The 20,937-nt window shown below is 39.2% G+C and overlaps 1 protein-coding gene across 2 annotated transcripts; it reads left to right on the top strand.

The window, feature by feature from the left end:
- The first annotated feature begins 55 nt into the window (after positions 1–55).
- On the top strand, positions 56–19,668 carry LOC145465930 (uncharacterized). Of its 2 annotated transcripts, none has more exons than XM_081449703.1 (17): positions 56–509; positions 883–989; positions 2,651–2,740; positions 3,753–3,866; positions 5,109–5,207; positions 5,997–6,061; positions 6,572–7,824; positions 8,341–8,490; positions 8,619–8,760; positions 9,698–9,762; positions 11,736–11,835; positions 12,373–12,500; positions 13,334–13,447; positions 13,893–13,973; positions 14,437–14,577; positions 15,960–16,069; positions 18,229–19,668. In XM_081449703.1, exons 1-17 carry the CDS (start codon positions 447–449, stop codon positions 18,293–18,295), a joined length of 2,889 nt encoding a protein of 962 aa, XP_081305829.1. In that variant the 5' UTR covers positions 56–446; the 3' UTR covers positions 18,296–19,668. The 2 variants fall into 2 exon arrangements, with proteins under 2 accessions (XP_081305829.1, XP_081305830.1); XM_081449704.1 differs by having other exon boundaries at positions 57–509; positions 18,313–19,668.
- The last annotated feature ends 1,269 nt before the right edge of the window (positions 19,669–20,937 follow it).

The raw sequence follows: 20,937 nt of genomic DNA, 5'->3' as shown, positions 1-20,937 counted from the left end.
AAGATGGCCGCCTTTTGTCGAAAAAACGCGCGAGGTCCCCTTTGAAAACACCGATAACATTGCCCGGTGATGCGAGGAGATGGCCTCATTTGTATTGTAATTACAGCAGGCTGCAGTCTAACTTCTTCCAGTAGTATTTGTAGCTTAGGGTAAACTACGCTGGCGAACCAAAATAATACGGACTGGAGCTTAGCCAAACGATAACTTGTGGTTGGCTGAATTACGTCGTGTGAGCCATTCTGCGTCAAGCTAGATTGTTCCAAGTCACTCAAAAGTTCTGCTAGTATTTGCCCCGGTGGAAAAATATTTGTTTATCACGAAATACTGACTGCGCTTTAATGTGGGAATTGAAGGCGGATATTCAGTGTGGAATATGATACGATCATTTGTTCTGCTTGCGTGGTAACCTTATCCTGCCAAGAGTGGGTTCAATCCTCTCTCATGACATGCACGACCAACACAGAGATCGCGACGAGCTCTTTCGAAATATTTCTTCTGCTGTAGAAAAGGTGAGGATTCACCTGTATTTTTTTTAGAAGACTAGATTATTTAAATGGGAATCGCCTAAGGTAGATTCGTTTAATTTTGAAGCAGGCCATGTATTGATTGTTGTTATTACTGGGAAAAGTGGCGTGAACTTAGCTTCTTTGATAGATAGAGTTTTCTACAAGAGGCTTGATCTAGAAGGGTATCTTTATTGATTGTTATTGATTTTCAGTGACAATCAATGGCCTTATTGGTATAGCTTGGTTGTACATTTTAGGCATAGGAAGCTGACTGAACATTATTACGGTTCTAAATAGTCAAACAGGTTATTATTATAATATTTCAAGTCACGTAAGTCTAACAAGGTATAAGATATCCTGAACTTTTTTCCCTTAGATCCAAGCTCATGTTGCTAAAGGATCAGATGTTATCTGGAACTGCAATGCAGTGGACGAACTATGTTTTTGTATGGAAGATATTTTTAACCATGGACTCAAGGAAGGGTTAGTATATGAATGTATTGGACTCAACATGTGATGCAACAAGTCATGCAATGTTAATTTGCACTCAACTTTTAATAATCAGAATCAGAAGTAAGGACATTTTTAAAAAAGAAGAATAAGTTACATGTAAATCTAACAAGAAAATAGTCTGGTCAGTTTAGCTGCATGTTCAGACATGTTTGTTGCATGATTGTCAGGTTGAGAAACTCAATTATGGATGATCAATCATGTCTTCTTAATATTATGGTACTGGCCACTTTTTTTTTTTTTTGCATTTGTGCATTCTTGATAACAAAATTACTCTCAGCTGTCAAAAACACATGAAAAGTTATGTTCTTTGGCACTTACCACCATAGTATCGCATGCTTACAAGAAAAAGGAAATCAAATCATCTGTCAACAAGAAGATCTGTTAGATCTTATAACCACGCTTTTAAAATTAACTGTTTGCTTAGCACTACAGTCGCAACGCAGTGCACATTCCAAAGCAGTCCTTGATGACTCTTTTGTTACTGTAGACATCACATCACTTGATCAACACAAACTCTTTTATTGCACCATCAGTCGTAGCCGTTGTGAAATCTTGGATGACATAGTGGTGTTAATCTGGAACTTTCTTCGGGATATGTATGGGCAGGAACGATGTGAACGATACGATAACACTATTAACAACAGCTTTCTGTCTTAAAAGTCATGATTAAATTTAGTTGGTGTTTTCTACGAGTAAAGGGCTAGCAAAGTAGTCATACGAGTCACATAATTCAAGACTTCCGTTATCCACAGCTATCTTTAGTATGGTGGTTATTTCCCTTCCAATGACGTAATCCTTGCACGTTCTGACATGATCTTTGCTTGGCTCACAAATATTTAATTTTCCTTCTGATCACCAAACTCGCCCCTATGAAACAGCCAAAGAATTTATTTCATTTGCCTAAAACCGCAAGAAATAATACCAAAATTGCAAATAAATTAATGACCATCGCTTCTGGCAAAATAAACTTGCAAAATAAACACGATCTTATTTGTCACGTAGTGAAAGTGAAAGCTGCAACCTCAGCGCATTCCATGGCTGACATAATACCTTCTTTACATGTGTTTATTGTTCCCTTTTAATCCAACGCTTCGATAAAACCAAAAGAAAATATATTTTACCCACAACAAAGAAAAAAATATCTGTAAAATTGTCCGTGTATTAATGTTTCAACAGCTTTTGGCGAATAAACATAACACGTGCGTGACTCAAAATTTGGCCGAGAGGGAGTTTGGGTCTGGTCACCGACAAAAATAAAATAAAATAAAATAAAATAAACCAAGGGTAGAACATGAACCGCACTCGGCCCATGGCCGCGTGGTTAAAAATTATGCAACCAAATGGATAAATAATTATGATTTTAATCTGTATATCATATATTGTGTTTACTTACATGTACAATAGTGTATTTACATAAGTGCCCCCTACATTTGGATCTTGTCAGAACAGCATAGATGCTGTCAGTGTTCAGGTGGTGCCCAACCAATAGTGACTTTCACCAGACTATTGGTCGTGTATTTGGAGTGACATATTGAAAATCCTTCATAGTTCTTATCTGTCTTTGTTCTACTGGCAGAACATTCTAGTCTCAGAGATCTAGGAAAAGTAACAAGGTTTTATTTTTCTTGCAGGCTGCTTAGCTGGGCTTCCAACAATCAAGTCTCATTTTGGTCATTGGCAAACAAAATTACTTGTAAAAAAGATCTTGAAGATATCAACAGGTATTGAAATCAACTTAGAATATGCAGTTAATTTTGGTGTATTTATAAAGTGTAGCTGTCATACACCTTCCAGTTTTGAAAGTGTCTCTGGATCTTTGTCATTCATTTTGATTTAGATTCACTCGGTACAGTCTGCTGTTTACCCACAAATGAACCTTATGTTAATTGTTACCTCTGAAAACAGCAAATGTGTTGAATACAAGATTGACTTAGTCCTCTTCGTTCCGACCGGAGTGGGGGTGGAGGGGTACTCCCTTATATGGGCTATATAGGTATGTGCGGTCCCAAACGGAATAGTTTTTCAGCAGTTTTGGTCATAAATAAGGTATTGGTTTTGGTGATTTTGACCATTTTGGTGATAAATGAGGCATGGTTTTTGCACTCTGATAGACTTGAATTGGGTATGTTTCGTAGAAGAAGCTACATTACAAACGCTCTTCTTAACTTATGATTAAGGCAACTTTGCCAACCACAACGGTCGTAAATAGAGTATCGAATTTTTGGTAAAGGCATAAATAGGGTAGCAAAAATGGCAGATTTTAGTCATAAATGGGGTAAGGGTTTTGGGAAGTGGGCTGCAAACCCCCACCCAACTTTTCTGGGAGTAACCTCCGGGGTTCTGACGAGAGCATAGGGCCTCCACTACAGCTTTCCATCAACCCAGTTTTGTGCGGTCAGTTTCACTTGATTCCATGTCATTCGCAAGTCCTCATGCTCCTGCTGTATAGTCCTTCTCCATGACTTCTTCAGTCTGCCAGTCCTCCTAGCCCCCCTGAGGATTCCACTCATGGGACAGGTGGGTGATGGTGGTGGCAGGTTTCCTCAGAGTGTGGCAGATCCATCTCCATTTCTGGCTCCATATGGTAACATCAGCTGTTACCATACAGAATACAAGATTGTCCAGTCATAACTAGTGCAGGCAGCCAATGTTTGATTCATTGTGGCAAATGAACAAGCTGCTGTAATAATCATGTGCAACCATTAATCAATAGAAAAAATTATTCTTGTGTAGGTTGCCCATAAAAAGTGATCAAGAAAGATGCTTAGCTTGGATTAGACAAGGACTAAAGGAAAACACGCTTGCTAGTTACCTGAATGTCATCACCCAAGATGAAAAGTTCCTAAGGCATTGTTTCTAATATTATAATTATATTGTAATTTATTTAAATATATATTTTATAATGTAAGACTCATTAGTAAGTGAAATATAAAAAGGCTTTGGTAGATAACATGAAAATATCATCATTATTGTCCTCCACTGCGATGTGGAAAGTTAGTAGCCTAATGTGGTGCACCCTGAAAGGTCTGGGTTCAAGCCCTGAAGAGCACTGCATAATGAATTCTTGGGTTTTGAATGATTTCTCTCCACTCAGAAGTTAGATTGGGCACTAGTTAATTATTAACCTAAAGATGGCACTCTGACAATATGATAAGGCATCGTAGCTAGAGAGAACTGAAATATTCCTAATTACTGTATATAAATAAAACATGTACATGTATGTAATTGGCTAACGGTTGGGGCTTAAATTTCCTGTTATGGCTAAGTACATTATGAGCAGTGTTTGCTAAATACCTCAGTCTGACTGGCAAGAACCATTAGATGGTATCGTGTTTTGAATTTTAACTCTTCCTTTCAAGAAGCAAATCAATGCAATTCAAATTTCCTTTCATTGGTTAATTAGTTTACCCTTTGGCAGAACCTGCTAAATATTTTAACTGTAGCTATATTGAAAAGCAATTAATTTATTGTTTGAATTTTAATCATCAATGTGTAGCAAAGAAACAGAGCATTTTTCCAGTTTTCAATTTTACTGAATGAAGAAACAGTTTAAAAATAAGTGTGTGGTTGGTCTAATATATATATAACAGATAGGGTGGTGACTTCAGGTTGTTAACATGTATACAACTGCTGTTAAATATCAACAATTACTTGACTTAAATTACCCTGACCATTTGTCTTCAGGGAAACATGTTGTCATAGTGAAGAAATTTGTCTTTAATGTTTTAAAAAAAAAAAAAAAAGATGTCACCACAAAATATTAGATTTGAAATGCAATACCTCGAGGGAAAAAGGGCCATTTCTAATTCAAATGTGAAGTTTGGTGAAAATCAAAGTTTTTTGGCTGTCTTTTCTTGTTATATTATCTTATGATTAACTTAGGTATTCCACCTTTTAAAGAAAATTAGTACTTGGTAGGTTTTTTCATATTCAAGTATCAAGGATTATGCTAAAGGTTGTTAATTGAAGCTCCAGGCGTGTTATTAGCATATGTCTGTGACATGTTTGTTTTCTTGGATTTGGATGCATATGAGCTTTAAGTCACAAAAATAAGAACAGAACTAAAAAAATTCTGCTTGTTGATTGCAGAGAATTCTACCAGTCCCATGCTTTTCTGTGTGACAGAGAGAATGCAGATAAAGTCACAGCCTTGATAACTTATGGAATATCACACTTGGATTTTGATATGTAAGTTTCTTGCCTGTGTTATCAGAATGAGTGATTATTTGAAACCATGCAATTGTTTTTTAAGACTCCTTCCTTGGCCATTTTGAGGCATCGTACCTTGTGAGTAGTAACCACAGTCAAATTTGCGGATTAAAACCTAATATTTCGCCATTATAATCTATCAGTTGGTATTTTCACCGGCTGTTTACTATGGCCTACAAGGTGGTCTTAACTGTTAAGACTGGGTGGGGGGGGGGGGGGTGGGGGGTGGGGGCCAGGAGGTGCTGGTATATACAGTGTAATAGGGTAGGGATTTCAGAAGTTGAGGTATGCGCAAGGCTAGGGGCATCTACCATTCAAGTCCAACTTCAACATGAACTGAATGAAATACTTATTTTTTCTGGTTAACATCTCTTCTGATTATGCTTGATGTGCTCTTGTAATATTGCTCATTATCTGCATTCCAAGGGTTCTTAGGTACGTAATAAAAGGGGTTCCTCTTTCAAAAAAAAACTCAGGTCTACCAAAGGGTACCTTTTCTGTCAAAATGGTGTACAGAAGGGTAAGGGGTTGGATCTTGAGTTGGAGCCTCCCCATATAAAACTTTGTAGAGTACCCACCACCCAAGAGTTACCCTGAAAAAATAAAGATTTACTTACTTGCTTACTTACAGTGTACTTGCTAACTTGTGCACAATCATTGAAATGAAAGCTATTTAGGACTACCCTCATGTGGTATTTTTTTGTATTTATTTACTTTAGGGGAACGTTTTATTTTGATGTTGATCATTTACAGTGTACTCCTTTGTAGTTCTTTGACAAGCAATTCCCGAAGACACACTGAAGCTGAAGCTCAGCCAGTCATTGTTGGTGCAGGTATGCAAACCATTAGTTGCAGGAGGATTGGGTTCCATTCATTTATTACAGCTAGACAGACCTGTTTTCATCATTATAGCAGGTCTGGTGGCTTAATCATTAGGCCACAGATGGTTAACATCATGGATGTTCTTTTCTTCAACAAGGCAATCACTCTCACAGTATTAGCATTCTAGTAGAAAAAGCTGACAAAAACTGTGATGGATTTCCTTGTCATCCAGTAGCAATATTCCTTAATGCTTCATGTTACAGTAGCTGTGATGCTGTTCATACTGTGATAAGCTACGGCAGGGTGGGCCTAATGGTCAAAGTGTGATTTAAGCTTTTTCTCTTCAGTGTTAGTCAGATGATACAGTTAATATTCCCTTCAGGGTAACTGCCCATCAGTGAAGAGATAGGCTTGATTTGTGCCACTCTCTTGTATTTGGTCTATGTCTCTCCCCAGCAAAACCTTCTGAAGATATCAAATTTAGTAATAACTCACTTATTAAATATTTTATTTTTCATAAGGCAATATAACACACCTACCTGAAAGATCAAGCCTAGTTAATGGTTATGGTTCACCCTCAAACAGCTGGAATGGACGCGAACTCTGTTCTCATTGGTACAGCCAAGAAACTGGAAGTTTGAAAATTGAGGAAAGTGGAAAGAAAAAGAAGAAAAAGAAGAAGGCAGGGGTGGCAATGATTGCTGAGAGTGCAGATGTTGAGGAATCACATTACATTGAGAAAGTTATTCAAATGCACAGAGATTTAGATTTGGAAACATCTGACAAAGAGACGAAAACAAATGTTAACATAACTGAAGATGATCAAAGTTCTGAAAAAAGTAAAACTACTGACAACGATTTAACAAGCGAGGGAGAAACAAGCCCTGTAACCTCGTTAACAATGGAATTACCAGTGACAGAAACATTACTTCAGAAAATGATTACAGACAAAGTTCAACAGTCTTCGAGTGTTGTTCCTAAGGCTAAGCCGAACTGTGTTATGTCTGAAGAAATAACAGTAAATGGGACTATACAACTTGAAGGGAGAGCTCTTCATCATAAGGAAGACATTTTAAATGCAGTTGAAGGCAAAAACAAAGAAAGTGACTTGATGATGGAAGGGCTGGATTCAAAGTTTAAGTCTGGTGGCAATACTGTTTGTGAGCAGTTGTCTGTCCATGAATCAAATCTCATCGAAGATACATGCACACAAATGGTAGAATGCCAACTGTCATCTCAAAATCCTTTTGAAGGTTTAATGGATGATGAAAATGATCATGATCCATCTAATAAGGTAGCAGAAGAAGTAAATGTTGCTAATGAGACTGAAACTACAGAGCACTTTGCTGCGTTGGCAGCTTTTGAATGCGGTACACCAAAACAAGTTGACAGTATGTGGCAAATTGAAAAAGAGAGGGCTTTGTCTAATACAAGTTACGAAGGTGAAGACTTGAACATCATTCCTGGAATCCACAAAAATGCTGACAGACATTCACTAAGTGGAAGTTCTGGTAGCTTTAATGGATCAGGTTCATTTCCACTTGGTTCACAAAGAAGTAGCAAGAACAATACTATGGATTCAATTTACCGAACTTCGACATTTGGAAGCTCTACGGCATCTGACTCTTGGCTATATAGAAGTGGCTCATCAAGTAGAAAGAGCTCTAAAGCTGATGTGGGGTTCAATGTTGGCTCCCCTGGTAGTGAATTTAGTGAGTACGAGATGTTTGATGAATTGCTTGGATTAGAAGAGGATCACTTCTCTCCTCCTGAGGTACACACATTTGGTTTTGATTAAAAATAATAATTTTTGAACCAATTTTATTTATTTATTTTTTTTTTTAAAGCAACCTAGTAGTTTTTACCACTGTCAAGGGGTGTTACCACTAAGGGGTGTTTATGAAAATTTTAATTTTCATTCTGTTTATAGACATGTTAAAATATATATAAAACTGAACAGAATTTTTAAAAGGCTAGAAATCTAGGAAAAATGTGGTAGAAGTACCTGGAAAGAGTAGGAAGAATTGGTTGTGTAGGATAGTGCATATGCTACATGATGTCATGACTTTAAATTTGTGGTACAATTTCTATCATAGGTTTAGTTACCTTGTGTAGAGTAGGATTCACTCTTTCATGAGGCTTTCATTAGTCATTGTTGACACAATAGTAATCCGGATATACATGTCTTATTTGGATTTTCCTTTGGATTGGCACATTTCTTTGGCATATACACCTGAATTTATTTATTTTAGTACATTGATCTATGATCCTGTTCTGTATTTTCCCATAGTCCTTCATGGGCGTGTCCACTTCAGAAGAACTATGCCATGCCATAGATGCCTGTAAAGATCTCATTAACACAACACCTGAAGACTCTGACGAGAAAAACAAACTTGTCAACAAACTGGTCCAGCTCAGGCTGAAACTCCAGGAAACACAGGTCTGGTGTAGAGTTAACTTGAACTCCCTTTCAAATTGTAATATAATTTGTTACTCCAAATACAGTTATTTTGTAGTTTTCTATAACACGCTGATTCTTTGTCTTCCTTTGCAATTTTGACCCTGCAGGATTCCAAAACAGCGAATAATTCTAACGTGCGAAAAGTTCTGAGCCATGTGTTTGTCAAGGAAGAAGACGCAGGAAAAAAGTTAAGCTGTGATAAATGTGGGAAAACAATCTGGATGTGGCAGTCACTCTTCACATGCAAAGGTACTGATAACTGATTTCTTGTTTTGTTTTGATATTGTGCGGTGTGATAAGAACTTTGAGTTATCCAATTAGAAGGTTCTTCCAGCTCCTTAAACTTTTTCTTGAGAGTGATCAAGACTTTTACGTTCTTGAGCAAGTCGTTTAAGGTTACTGTAGACCTTCAGGGGTGCCTTCCGGAAAATACTTTCTTTGCCCACGGCTTTAAAGAACCTCGGTAAATTATATATCATTCTAAAGCTAATAAATTGTAGAATCTGAAAATAACAATATAGTTCGCCATTTTTGTTTTGGTGGGCACTTGAAAGCCTTAAAAGCAAAACTGACCTTACTTACTTCTTGTTTTGTTTTGATATTGTGCGGTGTGATAAGAACTTTGAGTTATCCAATTAGAAGGTTCTTCCAGCTCCTTAAACTTTTTCTTGAGAGTGATCAAGACTTTTACGTTCTTGAGCAAGTCGTTTAAGGTTACTGTAGACCTTCAGGGGTGCCTTCCGGAAAATACTTTCTTTGCCCACGGCTTTAAAGAACCTCGGTAAATTATATATCATTCTAAAGCTAATAAATTGTAGAATCTGAAAATAACAATATAGTTCGCCATTTTTGTTTTGGTGGGCACTTGAAAGCCTTAAAAGCAAAACTGACCTTACTTACTTCTTGTTTTGTTTTGATATTGTGCGGTGTGATAAGAACTGAACGTTCCTTGAGAGTGATCAAGACTTTTAAGTTCTTGGCAATACCTCTCTCTACTCAAGAGTGTAAATACGCTCAAGCAAATTCCAGAGGGGAGGGCAAACTTGTAATAGACTAGCGCCCCTTCCGGGAATGTACGAATACTCTTAAGCGCTAACACTAGGCTGTGTGTTCACAACCCGGCTCCCTGTTTAAATTGTAATGTTGGATATCCAGTGCTTGTAAAACTAACTTGTTTTGTTGTCAGCTTGTAATTATCACAGCCACAGACGTTGTTTGGAGTTGATTCGCAGACCCTGTGCCAGTCGCAAGGTAAGAACTGGGTGTCACGGCCACGAAACTGGTACCTACATTAGTATTTCTATGAATGAGCTCTTCCTCCCAGAATCTCTCGAGCCCGCGGTGTTGCAAAGCTACATGACGTGTTTTCATGAGGTCATGTTGACGTCACGCCGTTCAGAGAATTCATGGATCCACTTGGCAAAAAATTGCACTTGTTCCTTGACTAAACGAAAGCCATATTCGTGTACGCGACTACAGCCGAGAGTATGTACAACGACCTCGAATAGTTGGAACTCGCGCCTCTTATGATTTCTTTTCATTTTCCGAAAAATTTCGCTGGCACATATTTACTCTTATCATATGACCCGTACGGCATCGCGTGCAATTTCCTTGGAAAACCATGAGAGAAAAGGTCCCGTATGAGGGCCGTATGCGTCGAAGTGATAGGGCCGGAAAAACGCGTACGGTCCTACCAGAAATGCGTACGACCTGCAAGGAACGCGTACGGCAAAATCGATGCAAGTTAATGACAAAAACAATTTTTTTGCTGTAAAATTCTGTTTTCAAAATAAGTGATGGAAGTGAACATCTGAGAGCGAATTTTACTATCCAGAACTACTTCAGTCGCCGTTTAACTCCGAAAGCACAGAAAGAAAGTCAACTGAACACTCCTCACAAATGAAGAAGTTCACAACTTTCTCAGAAGCCAACAACAAGCAAACAGGCGGTCAAGAAAACAACTTTTCCGGATGAACTGTCCGATAATTAACCTTTGGAATAAGCGGACAGACTCTTGAGGCGAAACTTCTTTCAGTGGAACTTATCAAGAATTCATCGTGGGTCAAAAGCAAGAAAACAACGTGAAGAAAGCAAAGTACGATATAAATGTTTTCTTCAGTTTTCTTCGAGTTTCCAGAGCTTCTGGGAGAAGTTGGTTAAACCAGAGAAATCACAAACATACCTTGTGTACAATAGGAAAAATTGCTCTGCAGTTTCCACATCAGTGTTGTTTGAAGAGACAAAAGGGAGCTTAAGCAAACCACGACGACGACGGCAACGAGAACGTCACCAAACAAAAGGTTTAATGTAGCTGTGCACGTGCGTTATAAATCTTTGCACGTTTCTTTGTCGTACTGTGCAAACAACGTGAACTGACCAAGTTCTGCGTCGTCTACGAAACGTGGACGACGACGGCTAATTTTCGCATTTCCGGTTGGAATTGAACGCTGTCATCGCATATTTAGCCAGAGCACGTTTTTAGAGCCATTGGCGGACCGAACAGATCTAGACAATTGCGAATTTCGCTGGTGAAATATAAATTCATTTTTTAACTATGCGTCGTCCTCGGCGGCGTCGTCGTCGTCGGCTCCTTAAAACTGAGGACAAACTTGAATTTCCTGTTCGAAGCGAAGAAATAAATGACAAGTTTTATTCTAGAATCTTTTCTGTAGTTGTTCCGCGCGCGGTCGACTGATGTTATGTAATCGCGTCCTATTTAGGTTCAAACAGAATTTTTAAAATTTTCAACACTAAGTGGTCATAGGCTAAAATGTTTATTGACTGAGTCAGGTCGGGCCGGACGGGAAAATATTTGGCTCTCGGTCAGGACGCACGGACCTCGAACCAAGTATTTTCCCGTCCGGCCCTCCCACTTAGTCAATAAGTACATAATCTTTATCGCTCTTTTACAAAAAGCTTCTCCGCCACTCGTACTACTGCTGCTAGTTATGGTAATTGTAGTCATTTCGCCCTTTTGGAAAAACAAACAAAGAAAAAAGCAAGTCATTTTCGCATGTTTAACGACAAGAACGAGACATCACTGACGTCTTCGTGGATAAAAGACTTGATGTCTTGTTCTTCTCGTTATTCCAACACACTCCTGACCTCGGCGAGTCAAATTTCCCAGAGGTTTTGCATGTTTGTACAGCAGATATTAAACGGTCAAGAAATGTTTTCCAAGAAATATTTTTTGTAGTCATTGACTCGTCTTTGTTTCTTGACAGGTGTCCGTCAGTACGTACAATTTAAAGATTAGTCCAGAGACAGGGCTGTCATCACAGCAGTATAAGTGTGCCGAATGCAGGAAACAGATAGGATTGACAAGTGAGTTTTAACGGGAAGAGAAGTCATAAGATTTATATCTAAGAAGTGCTGAATGACGCCCCAGTGTCCAGATGTTTTTTGATCATCGAGGTTTATTTGATTGTAACTAATACCAGATTGTCTGCAATGAAATAACTCAATTGGTGACGGCTAGACTATCTGGTTCAAAAATAACTCAAGAAAGTTCAAAAGTAATAATCAAGCAAAAGCTGTCTACGACTGGGGCACGATTGAGACTGATTAAAAATAAGAACTTTGAAGTAGATTGCCAAAGTGAAGGTAGTAAAGGTAACTTAATCGGCGACACGAATCTGGAAAAAGCTGTTGTTCCGAGCATTAGTTAATTTACAACACTCCAAGTTGATAATCTACTTGTGTTTTCCTTTCTCGCTGCCACACCTCAACAGTTTCTTTTGGGATCTAATCACTTTGTGGAAAAAAATTGGTTGTAGTTTTTAAGAAGTGCCTGCATCCTAGCCGCAATTTTTTTTTTTTTGGCTTACACCTCTTAAAAACATCTCATGTTAAAATTTTCAGGGGGTGAGCGTTCAGAAGGAAGGCTTTGTGATTACACAGGGCAGTATTTCTGTGAAGAGTGTCACTGGAATGATCATGTTGTAATCCCCGCACGTGTTGTACACAATTGGGACTTCACCACGTATAAGGTATTCACTTCCAACGGCTTCAGTATTTCGCCGTGAAATTGTGCATCATATCCCTTGCTGTATGTATCATTTATTAAATGGCCTACACATGCATGGAAGCAGCTTGTATATCGAGCAGTTCACTCGCTTATCACCTCAAAACTGATACTCCAATTTGAAACAAAGCTAACGGATTTTAGTTGCTCGTCGAAGCGTCGCATTTCCTTCAGAAAGTCAAACAGACCCAGAATTAATTTTACAGGACACAAGCCTTGCCATGCCCATGATTGAACTCTAATCTTGAATTTGTGTGTCAGCTCTAAGCCCCGAGGTGTTCAACATCAGATATCTCGTCGCCAGGTATATCTATACACACTGAGGTATTAAGGTTACAAGATATTCGTTATTCTTAAAAACAATTTAGTTCTCCCAACTAGGACAATCAGACGAAATGTTAAGTGATCTGTAAGGAGGATTTGTTTAGTAACCTTGTGAGTAACAGGCGTAACACGAAGAGAACCCACGAATTGAGCCTGAGCTAATACAGGTGCCAGAGAGCTTAGACCACGCAACACATAAGTTATTCCGCCACTTTTGCGAGCTTAAATCGAACCGAAGGCGAATCTATAGAGGTGAACTGGGGAAAGAAGGAGGGCTTTTTAAATAAAGGAAACACAACGGCTTGGTTTGCTTGTGTTCTGCTATCGCTGCTGCTGTCATCTGCAGCATGTCCGGAGCAGTTCCTCTTGTAGGCTCGCTTCGTGTTTAATCACAGGAGGTAAACACTTTGTGTGAGTTGTTTCCTGTTCACTCAGTTATAACAGTTTTCTGTCTCCTTCTCTCTCATGATTCAGGTTTCAAGACAATCGAAACAGTTCTTAGCTCTCATGGCCAGCAGGCCACTGTTAAAGATCGAGAAACTAAACCCGGCTCTGTTCAAGTTTGTTGTGGAATTGAGAGAAGTCAAGGTGAGATTTACGATTAATAATGAGCCTTAAATAAAATAACTTGAGATACAAAGTTGTCAAAACGCTTAGCTATAAGAGTGAGCCGTCACAGCCTAGACTTAGGGTCAAGGGCTGAAACAGCTCACCAGCCAGTATACAGGTATTATGCAAAAATGTAATTCGAACGATCAAGTGTCTCTTCAGTAAACCTCTCATTGTTTGTCGTTTGTCCTCACTCAGTCGGTCACTGAATTTTCTTCCTCCCGCAGTTTTGTTCTGGTTACAATTTATAGTGTGCTATTGATTATCTTTATTTATAGGGCGTCTCCCTGCGCTCGGTGTTATTTCACAGATTTTCCCCATATCATTCCTTTCCAATGAGTTTTGTGTTGTGGATAGTGTGCCCTCTGCGTCCATTCAGGCCCAGGTTGAATCTCTGTATGATTGTGTTTGTTATTGTCTTCAGCGTCTAAGAGAAGAGATTCTCATTATGAAGAAGTACTTTGTTACTTGCCGTGAGGCCTTGGAGAGCAAGCTACTGCTCCAGGTATGTGTTTAACTAGTATATATGTAACTACTGCTTCTGATCGAAACAAGCTTGAGGTAACTGAAATGTAAATGTGCTGTTATTTGATTCTCTTTTTTTTTTTTTTCTGAGTAGAGTTCTTCAATGACTTTTAATTTTAACTTAACAGAGTCCATTGATTGGCTAGAAACGAGTGCATTGTACCCCAACCAATCAGAGCAAACCTTTTCTGTGCGTTTGTGTTTATGTATGACATGAAGCGTGTAATAACGCTTGCTGTACGAAAACTCTCATCTCGTTACCAGGCCCTTTCCCTTCCTCCTCGTAGTGGTACACTGCTACGACTCTCGCCTTCTAATGTAATGGATCCGGGTTCCAAACCAACAATCCTCGTAAGTTCTTTATATTAGCTGTTCGCTTATAACAGGAGGAGAAAAACAATCTTTCCTTAGCGTCTCACCTGTGACATTGTTTTGTTTTGTAGCTAAAAAACAGACAGCACTTCGTGGATAGTGCCAACATTTACTCACTTGAAGATCTGATTGATGTGAATTCTGGCTTGCTTTTACCCTTTCTTACAAAGGTTCACTCTCTTTTCCTCACACATATCAAATCGGACTGTCAGGTATGAAATCTGTTTGGCTGTTTGAGATTTATCAGGCTGTAAATAACAAAACAGTACGATTTAGCAGCAAGAATATAGGGCACGAAATGGGCTGGATAATTTTACCTGTTTGGCGCGGGGATATTATTGCGTGTGGAATACGCACGGAAAAAGGAGTTACGCGAAGTTTCAGAATGAGCAGGTGCAATTAAATGAAGGTGGACGACTACAGAAATATGTCAACATCTCATCGTTATTGATTTTGGCGTCATAAGGCTGTAGCGTACGTGTCGATTTTATGACAAATCGCTGGTGCACACTGGCCGAATTTTAATCGCATCCATACCCATGTTTCTTTGGTTTAAAGTTTTTTTTTTATATTACAAATAGTCTGTAGAACTTATTACCTTGCCCAAGGAGTTCAACTAGCGACTGCCCCGCTAGTTTAAAGGTCAAATGAACCAAAATTTAGACTTCTTTTCTTCAGCCATTTTATAGCGACGAAATGTTAAAAAAAAAAACATATAAAAGGAAACTTATGCGGAAATTTTTCTTTCTGAGCCGTGAAAAGGAGTAAAAAAAGTTGAAAGTACGAAGACAACCGATGGCTTCTCGAAAACGTTTCCAAAATGACCGCGCACTTCAATGGAAGGAATGGAACTGAGACTCTGGCTTTGTGACGTCATTGTTGTCTTAAACATTGCTGCGTTTCTGCGTCAGTGAGTCGTCCGTGGAGAAGGTTTTGGATCTAAATACTAACCTCATTTTACTTGGGGAATGGCCGAGGAGTTCGCCCGCTGTTCGGCGGGCATTATTCTGTTTTTCGTTGTTTTTTTGTCCGATTGCCGGCTTACAACGTTCCTTAGTGAAGTTAAAAATCGTCGGTACCGCGTCTTTCTTGACTACAAGTTGACGGAGCTTGAAAGAGGGTCCCAGCAAACTCCTTACTACAAGATTTCATTCGAAAGCTGTCTTCGGTTAAGTGTTTTACACAAACGCGCGAATGCTTCGAGGGCATGAAGCATTCTCTTTTCATTTTTATAATCCATTCTCTTTTAAGTTTTGGGTCCTGGGGGAACTTGAAAGTGCTAACTTTTGATTTTGAGTGATTTTACTCTGAAGTTCACTATGAACGTGAAACCACGACAGTTTCAAATTTCCCGCATTTCTTCAGCTCACCAACAGTGACGTCACAAGTTTTATTTCTGACAATTATCCGACAATTTTCCAGACCGCTCTACGATTATGAAGGATAAAAAACAGTGATTTTAATATTTCGATATCTCCGCAATGCTTCGTCCAATTCTTTTCAAACTTCAGAATATTTGGTTCATTTGACCTTTAACAACTTAACCAAATACTTTCCACTGAAAGTTGCAAACTCTTAGTTCTTCTTATTTCAGCTCTGTCAAGCTAAAGGTTTTGTTTGCGAGCTCTGTGGAAAAGATGAAATCATTTTCGCCTTCGATCCGCATTCAACGCAGTGCAAAGAGTGCCGGACTGTGTTTCACAAGTAAGAAAACATTAACATGATTTCGTAATGACGATCAATGAAAGTTACAGGAGTCTTCCCTTACCCCCCCCCCCACCCCCCTCCCCCTCCCCCTCCTCCTCGCCACTCGTCACACAACCACCTTTGGTGACGACTTTTGTCCTAATAAGGAGAACTGTATGACAAGGTCACAGTGAAACATCTGCATTGTGGGTATCTGGAGTTCAAAGGTTGTAATGGACTAGACACAAAAGCTAAAGCTAACGAAGAAGAGGGGAAAAACTATGGTGTTCTCAGGGTATAAGGGCACCAAGTGTCTCTTGACGAGCGATTAGACCAGGACACATAAGGTATTGTGGGAAGACCAGCGTAATCTTACGTTAAAGTAGAAAATAATGCGCTACAAAGGGAGAAAAATGAGGACGATTGCAACAGATTATAAAATATGAGCTAAAAATGTGGGCGAAATATTTGAAATATTGTATCCGTGACTTAAGGTTACTTCCCACCTTGAGAGGCCAAAAAAATCGTTTTTTCTTTTATTTGACAAAATTTAAGTTCGTCATTTTATCTATTGTTTCCAAAAGAAAAACATTAAAAATCACGAAAAGCGGCCGAGTTATTTAGAAAAAACGTATTTTCAAATAAAGTTAATAAACTAGGAAGGTGTCACAATCTTGTCAACGGGCGAGAACCCTGGGGAAATTTTCGCGGCAAACGCTCATCGCTCGTATTTCATGTCATTTGCATATTTTTATTTACATCACGCACTTGACAAAAATTCCCACGTGGAAGCTCTTTACGCTAACTCCTATGGAAAAATCAAAAGCAGAAAAAAGGCCTTGGGTAAATAAAATGAAAAAAACCGGCCCAAAGAAGAAAGAAAAAGCTCCATATTGTCAAAGAAAGAAAAAAAAAAACCTTGCTGAAAGTGACAAAGGCCCTTGGTTTGGCCAAACGCCTTCGACAATCTTGGCGTCTGCTGAAGATCCGGAGTGTTCGAATATCCTTGGAGCAAGTAGCTTAAAAATCAAAGTTAAGGTCAGTGCAGGCTGCGAACAACATTCTTCGTCGGAATCTGGCGGAATTGATGAAGAAAATGAAACCTACCCAGGGGAACTCATTTCAGCAATAAGGGTATTTCTTAAGCTGTCCGTCGATTCCTTAACGTCTTGTTTTTCAGCGGCACATTTTCCCCCTTTAACCTTTTTGGCGCGGGTTTTGCCTTTGCCTTTGCCTTTGCCTTTGGCGTCTTTGCCCATTATATTACGTCGCCGTCCTGAATTGAACTCCACTGAGCGAGATAAAAAAAACATGTTGCAATGCGATGCTTTTCCCGGGAAATCTTGATCTATTGTCATAGGCACTAGGAGGTGCTGTTGTTCCATTGACTTGCGGTTTTATTAGGCGTGATAATCTCCGGGCGTGGCGCGAGTTGTTTACGAACCTTTACAAGCTAAAATCTCGCATTTGATTTTTGGAGGAATACATCAACTTTGAGCGAATTTATAGGGTATGCAGATTTGACGGATTTTCGTGAAATTTTGCCAGAACATTCCAGAGATAATGACAAACCAAAGTGTGTCGGGAAATTTTGATATTTAACACATTTTTCTCGTGGCGTCCATTTACGCAACACGTCTCGCATATTTTTAGCTACTCCAACTTTAGAAGTGGATATCTAGACAACCAATCAGAATATCGAAAAAGCCCGACACACTTTCGTTGATTGATGCCTTGTGAATAAGACTGTGCAGCCATTTTGCTCGTACTGCGGAATCCGATACCCGATAAATTCAATAGAAGAAGCCTCGGTCGTTTCACGCCTTACCGCCTCCTGACACTTCCTAAAAGAAAACATTGCTGAAATTGTATTTTTTTCGTAAAGTACATTTATTAAGCTTTCTTATGATATATAGTTTGTTGGGGTTTTATTGAAACTGGCGCGCGTACGATTTTTTTCCCGAAGGGCACCTGCGAAGGTGGGAAGTAACCTTAACTCCTGTAAAATCAAGCTAACGGAGGTAAACCGTATTCTAGAGATTATACTGCAACTATCGTGTTGATGGCTCCATAGGTTTGGCCTCTGTGTCTTCATATTGCCGGACTCCAGTCACCAAGGCTCCAGTTAACGCCTTTATTCTAAGTACGAACCTCAGATATTTTTTTTCCTTCAACAGAATTTGCTTCAAATCTGGTGTGTGTCCGAAATGTGAACGCAAACAGAAAAGATCGCATAAAAAGTAGAACTTATTACTTTTCAGTGATTCGCATCTGTAAACGTCGAGAGGACAACTGAATGAAGAAAAAATGCAACTAGATGCACTCCTGCTTCAAATTAGCAGTCAATAGTCCAAACACTGATTTATGAAGAATAACCTTTGGTGAGCAACTGAACAGAGGGAATCAAAACTCAGACGACAGACTTCCTTTCCATGGTAGCCGTTCATTGGTTGGAATGTCCAGTCAGCGCTACAACTCCGACAAGCAATTGAGCCCGCAATTCTCAGCATAGGAGTTGCGTAGCAACATAACGGATTATCATATCGTCTCGCTTACGTGACAACTCGAGGCTGGATGTTGATTTTCTCGTAACTCGGACGAAAGGGCGCAATTAGCGCTCAGATTGTGAGTATATCCTTTCTCACTCATCGATTGTTGAACGACTAACGCAAACCGCGCGGAGAAATTCTCTTGCTTTTTCTTTTCATCGGACGACGACAACTTTGCTTTCCTCACCTGTTGTTATTAGCTCTCAAGGTCAATTATAATATTAAGTTATTAATTATTTATTTATTAATCGTTAAGAACATTTTAGAACAGAATTTCTGTTTTTGAGAAAGGAGAAGTTTTCTTGATCAATTTTATCTTTGCAAGAAAACAGTTAAAATTTAATATACAGTCATTTGGCCGGTTGAATCTCGTGATATGTTGACGTTTTGTGTTTTTTTACCTCTGAAATTTTTTAACTTTTCTAGCGAGACCTAAAACAGTACAGTATTGTAATTTGTTTTATGATGTGTTTTCCGACAAGAGTAGGGTAAGTTTTATTAAGTTCGAAGGACAGCACAAGGGTAGAGGGCATCACGAACATGGATGCAACCCTGTCGTTTTAATTTTTTTTATTGTATATAGGAGAAAAGTTGGCTTACATCGTAACTGTCTTTACATAGCTTAGTGACCGTGACGCGGGTAGTACTTGGTATCCAATCAGAACAGGAGTTGTAAAAAGATATTTCTCGGCCAGTCACAACACTCACCAACGCATTGAACCAATCATAGATTCTGATTGGTTGCAAAATGTAATTGGTCTGATTAGCCAGACTTTTATTAATCAATCAGAGCTTACCAAACGGAGGGACCAGTGGAAACAATTTTTTTTTTGACAGTGAATCCAAGCTAATCCAAAGCGGTCGCACTCTTGGATTAAATTTGTAAAGGTAGATACCAACTTAGATAACGTAGTTATTCGATTGTTTTTCCGAGGGTTTTAAAAACCTTACAGTTTTGTTTTTTAATGAAATGGAAATAAATTGATAAGTTAATTGTGTATAGTATCACTTAAAACTTGCGCTGCTTAATTAATAAAGACGGTAAATCTCTTTGGAAGTAAGAATGTTGCGGTAGTTTCATTTCTAGATCTTGGGGAGCTATTTAACCTATATCGCAACCGGAAAAGACAGAAATATTAGAATGAAACCGCAAAAGGTTTAGCATTGACTCAGACTTATAACACTGACTCTGTAGACGTTATGATTGGAACTATGTGAGACAGTCAAATATTTCCGTTTGCACTCGGGTCTGCAAGGCAAGGAATACACTACACTCCAGAAAACCCAGCCCCGGTGTGCGCACAAAAAAAGGCAATAAACAGAATCTACACGTGCAAGTCCGAGGCAAACAGGCTTCCTAAATCACGTGGATGGCACGCATTATGATCAATGGACTGTTGAAATCATGTCTAGACCATCAGTCCTAAAGCCCTTAAACTCCATACCAGGCCTTAACACGACACAAGCACGTGCTTGGCACGTTCACTGAGCAATTTGTTCTCCAAACAAAGACCCAGACAATACCCTACTCAGTTCCAGGCAGTACACTGAGAAGTCATCCTGACATGTTAGCTTCTTTGGTGCCGGAATTTTCCCTCAGGGCTGCAGTTTGCAGTGGTGAAAGATGGCTTCTAGAATTTCTCTTTATATCTATTACAGTTATATGAGGTGGCCCCGGGATGGTGGTCAACCCAAACCTCTGGTCATAAAGGGAGAAGTTCTGAATTTGATGTACACAGAAGCCACACACAACACGATCTCAAAACCCACACCTGTAAGGTGGTGGCGAAAATTATCCAAATGAGATCTGCCAGTGTTTTATTTTGTTATTGTAATTTTTAAAAGTGTTCTCAGTTGAAATCGTCCTGTCTGAAATCAAACCGGCAGCTTTTAGTGGTGAAGAGCTGTTGACAGCTCAAATCTCAACTACAAGCTTGTGTAATGTGCGAAGTGATGTATGGGTAAACTGGCTGCTCACTCCAGGTGCGAGCTCGTTCTGTAAGATACTGGGGAGAGAAGAGTTACTCGACATATATTACACGAACTCGTGAAACTCTGACCGGTCAAACTGATCTGTTACGGTCATGGCACACTATTGAGGGGAAACGATATTACTGATATACTCGCTTATAATTGCCAAACAATCGATATATCTCGAGAGCTAAAAAAAGGTTTTTAAAATTCTGTGTTGAAATGTTTAGGCAGTTGGAGAGGTCAATTTTCATCGACTGCGGTCAGTAGAACTGTCTATCGCCGCTAGTTTGGAAGATTGTCTTTCAATGAGGTCAATGAGAGGCCAGAAAGAGCAGACCCCCAACTTCTGTCACACTTTAGCCC

Source organism: Orbicella franksi, chromosome 13 (genome assembly GCF_964199315.1).
Source record: "Orbicella franksi chromosome 13, jaOrbFran1.1, whole genome shotgun sequence".
Lineage (NCBI taxonomy): Eukaryota > Metazoa > Cnidaria > Anthozoa > Scleractinia > Merulinidae > Orbicella > Orbicella franksi.
This window is presented reverse-complemented; position numbering and strand designations above follow the sequence as displayed.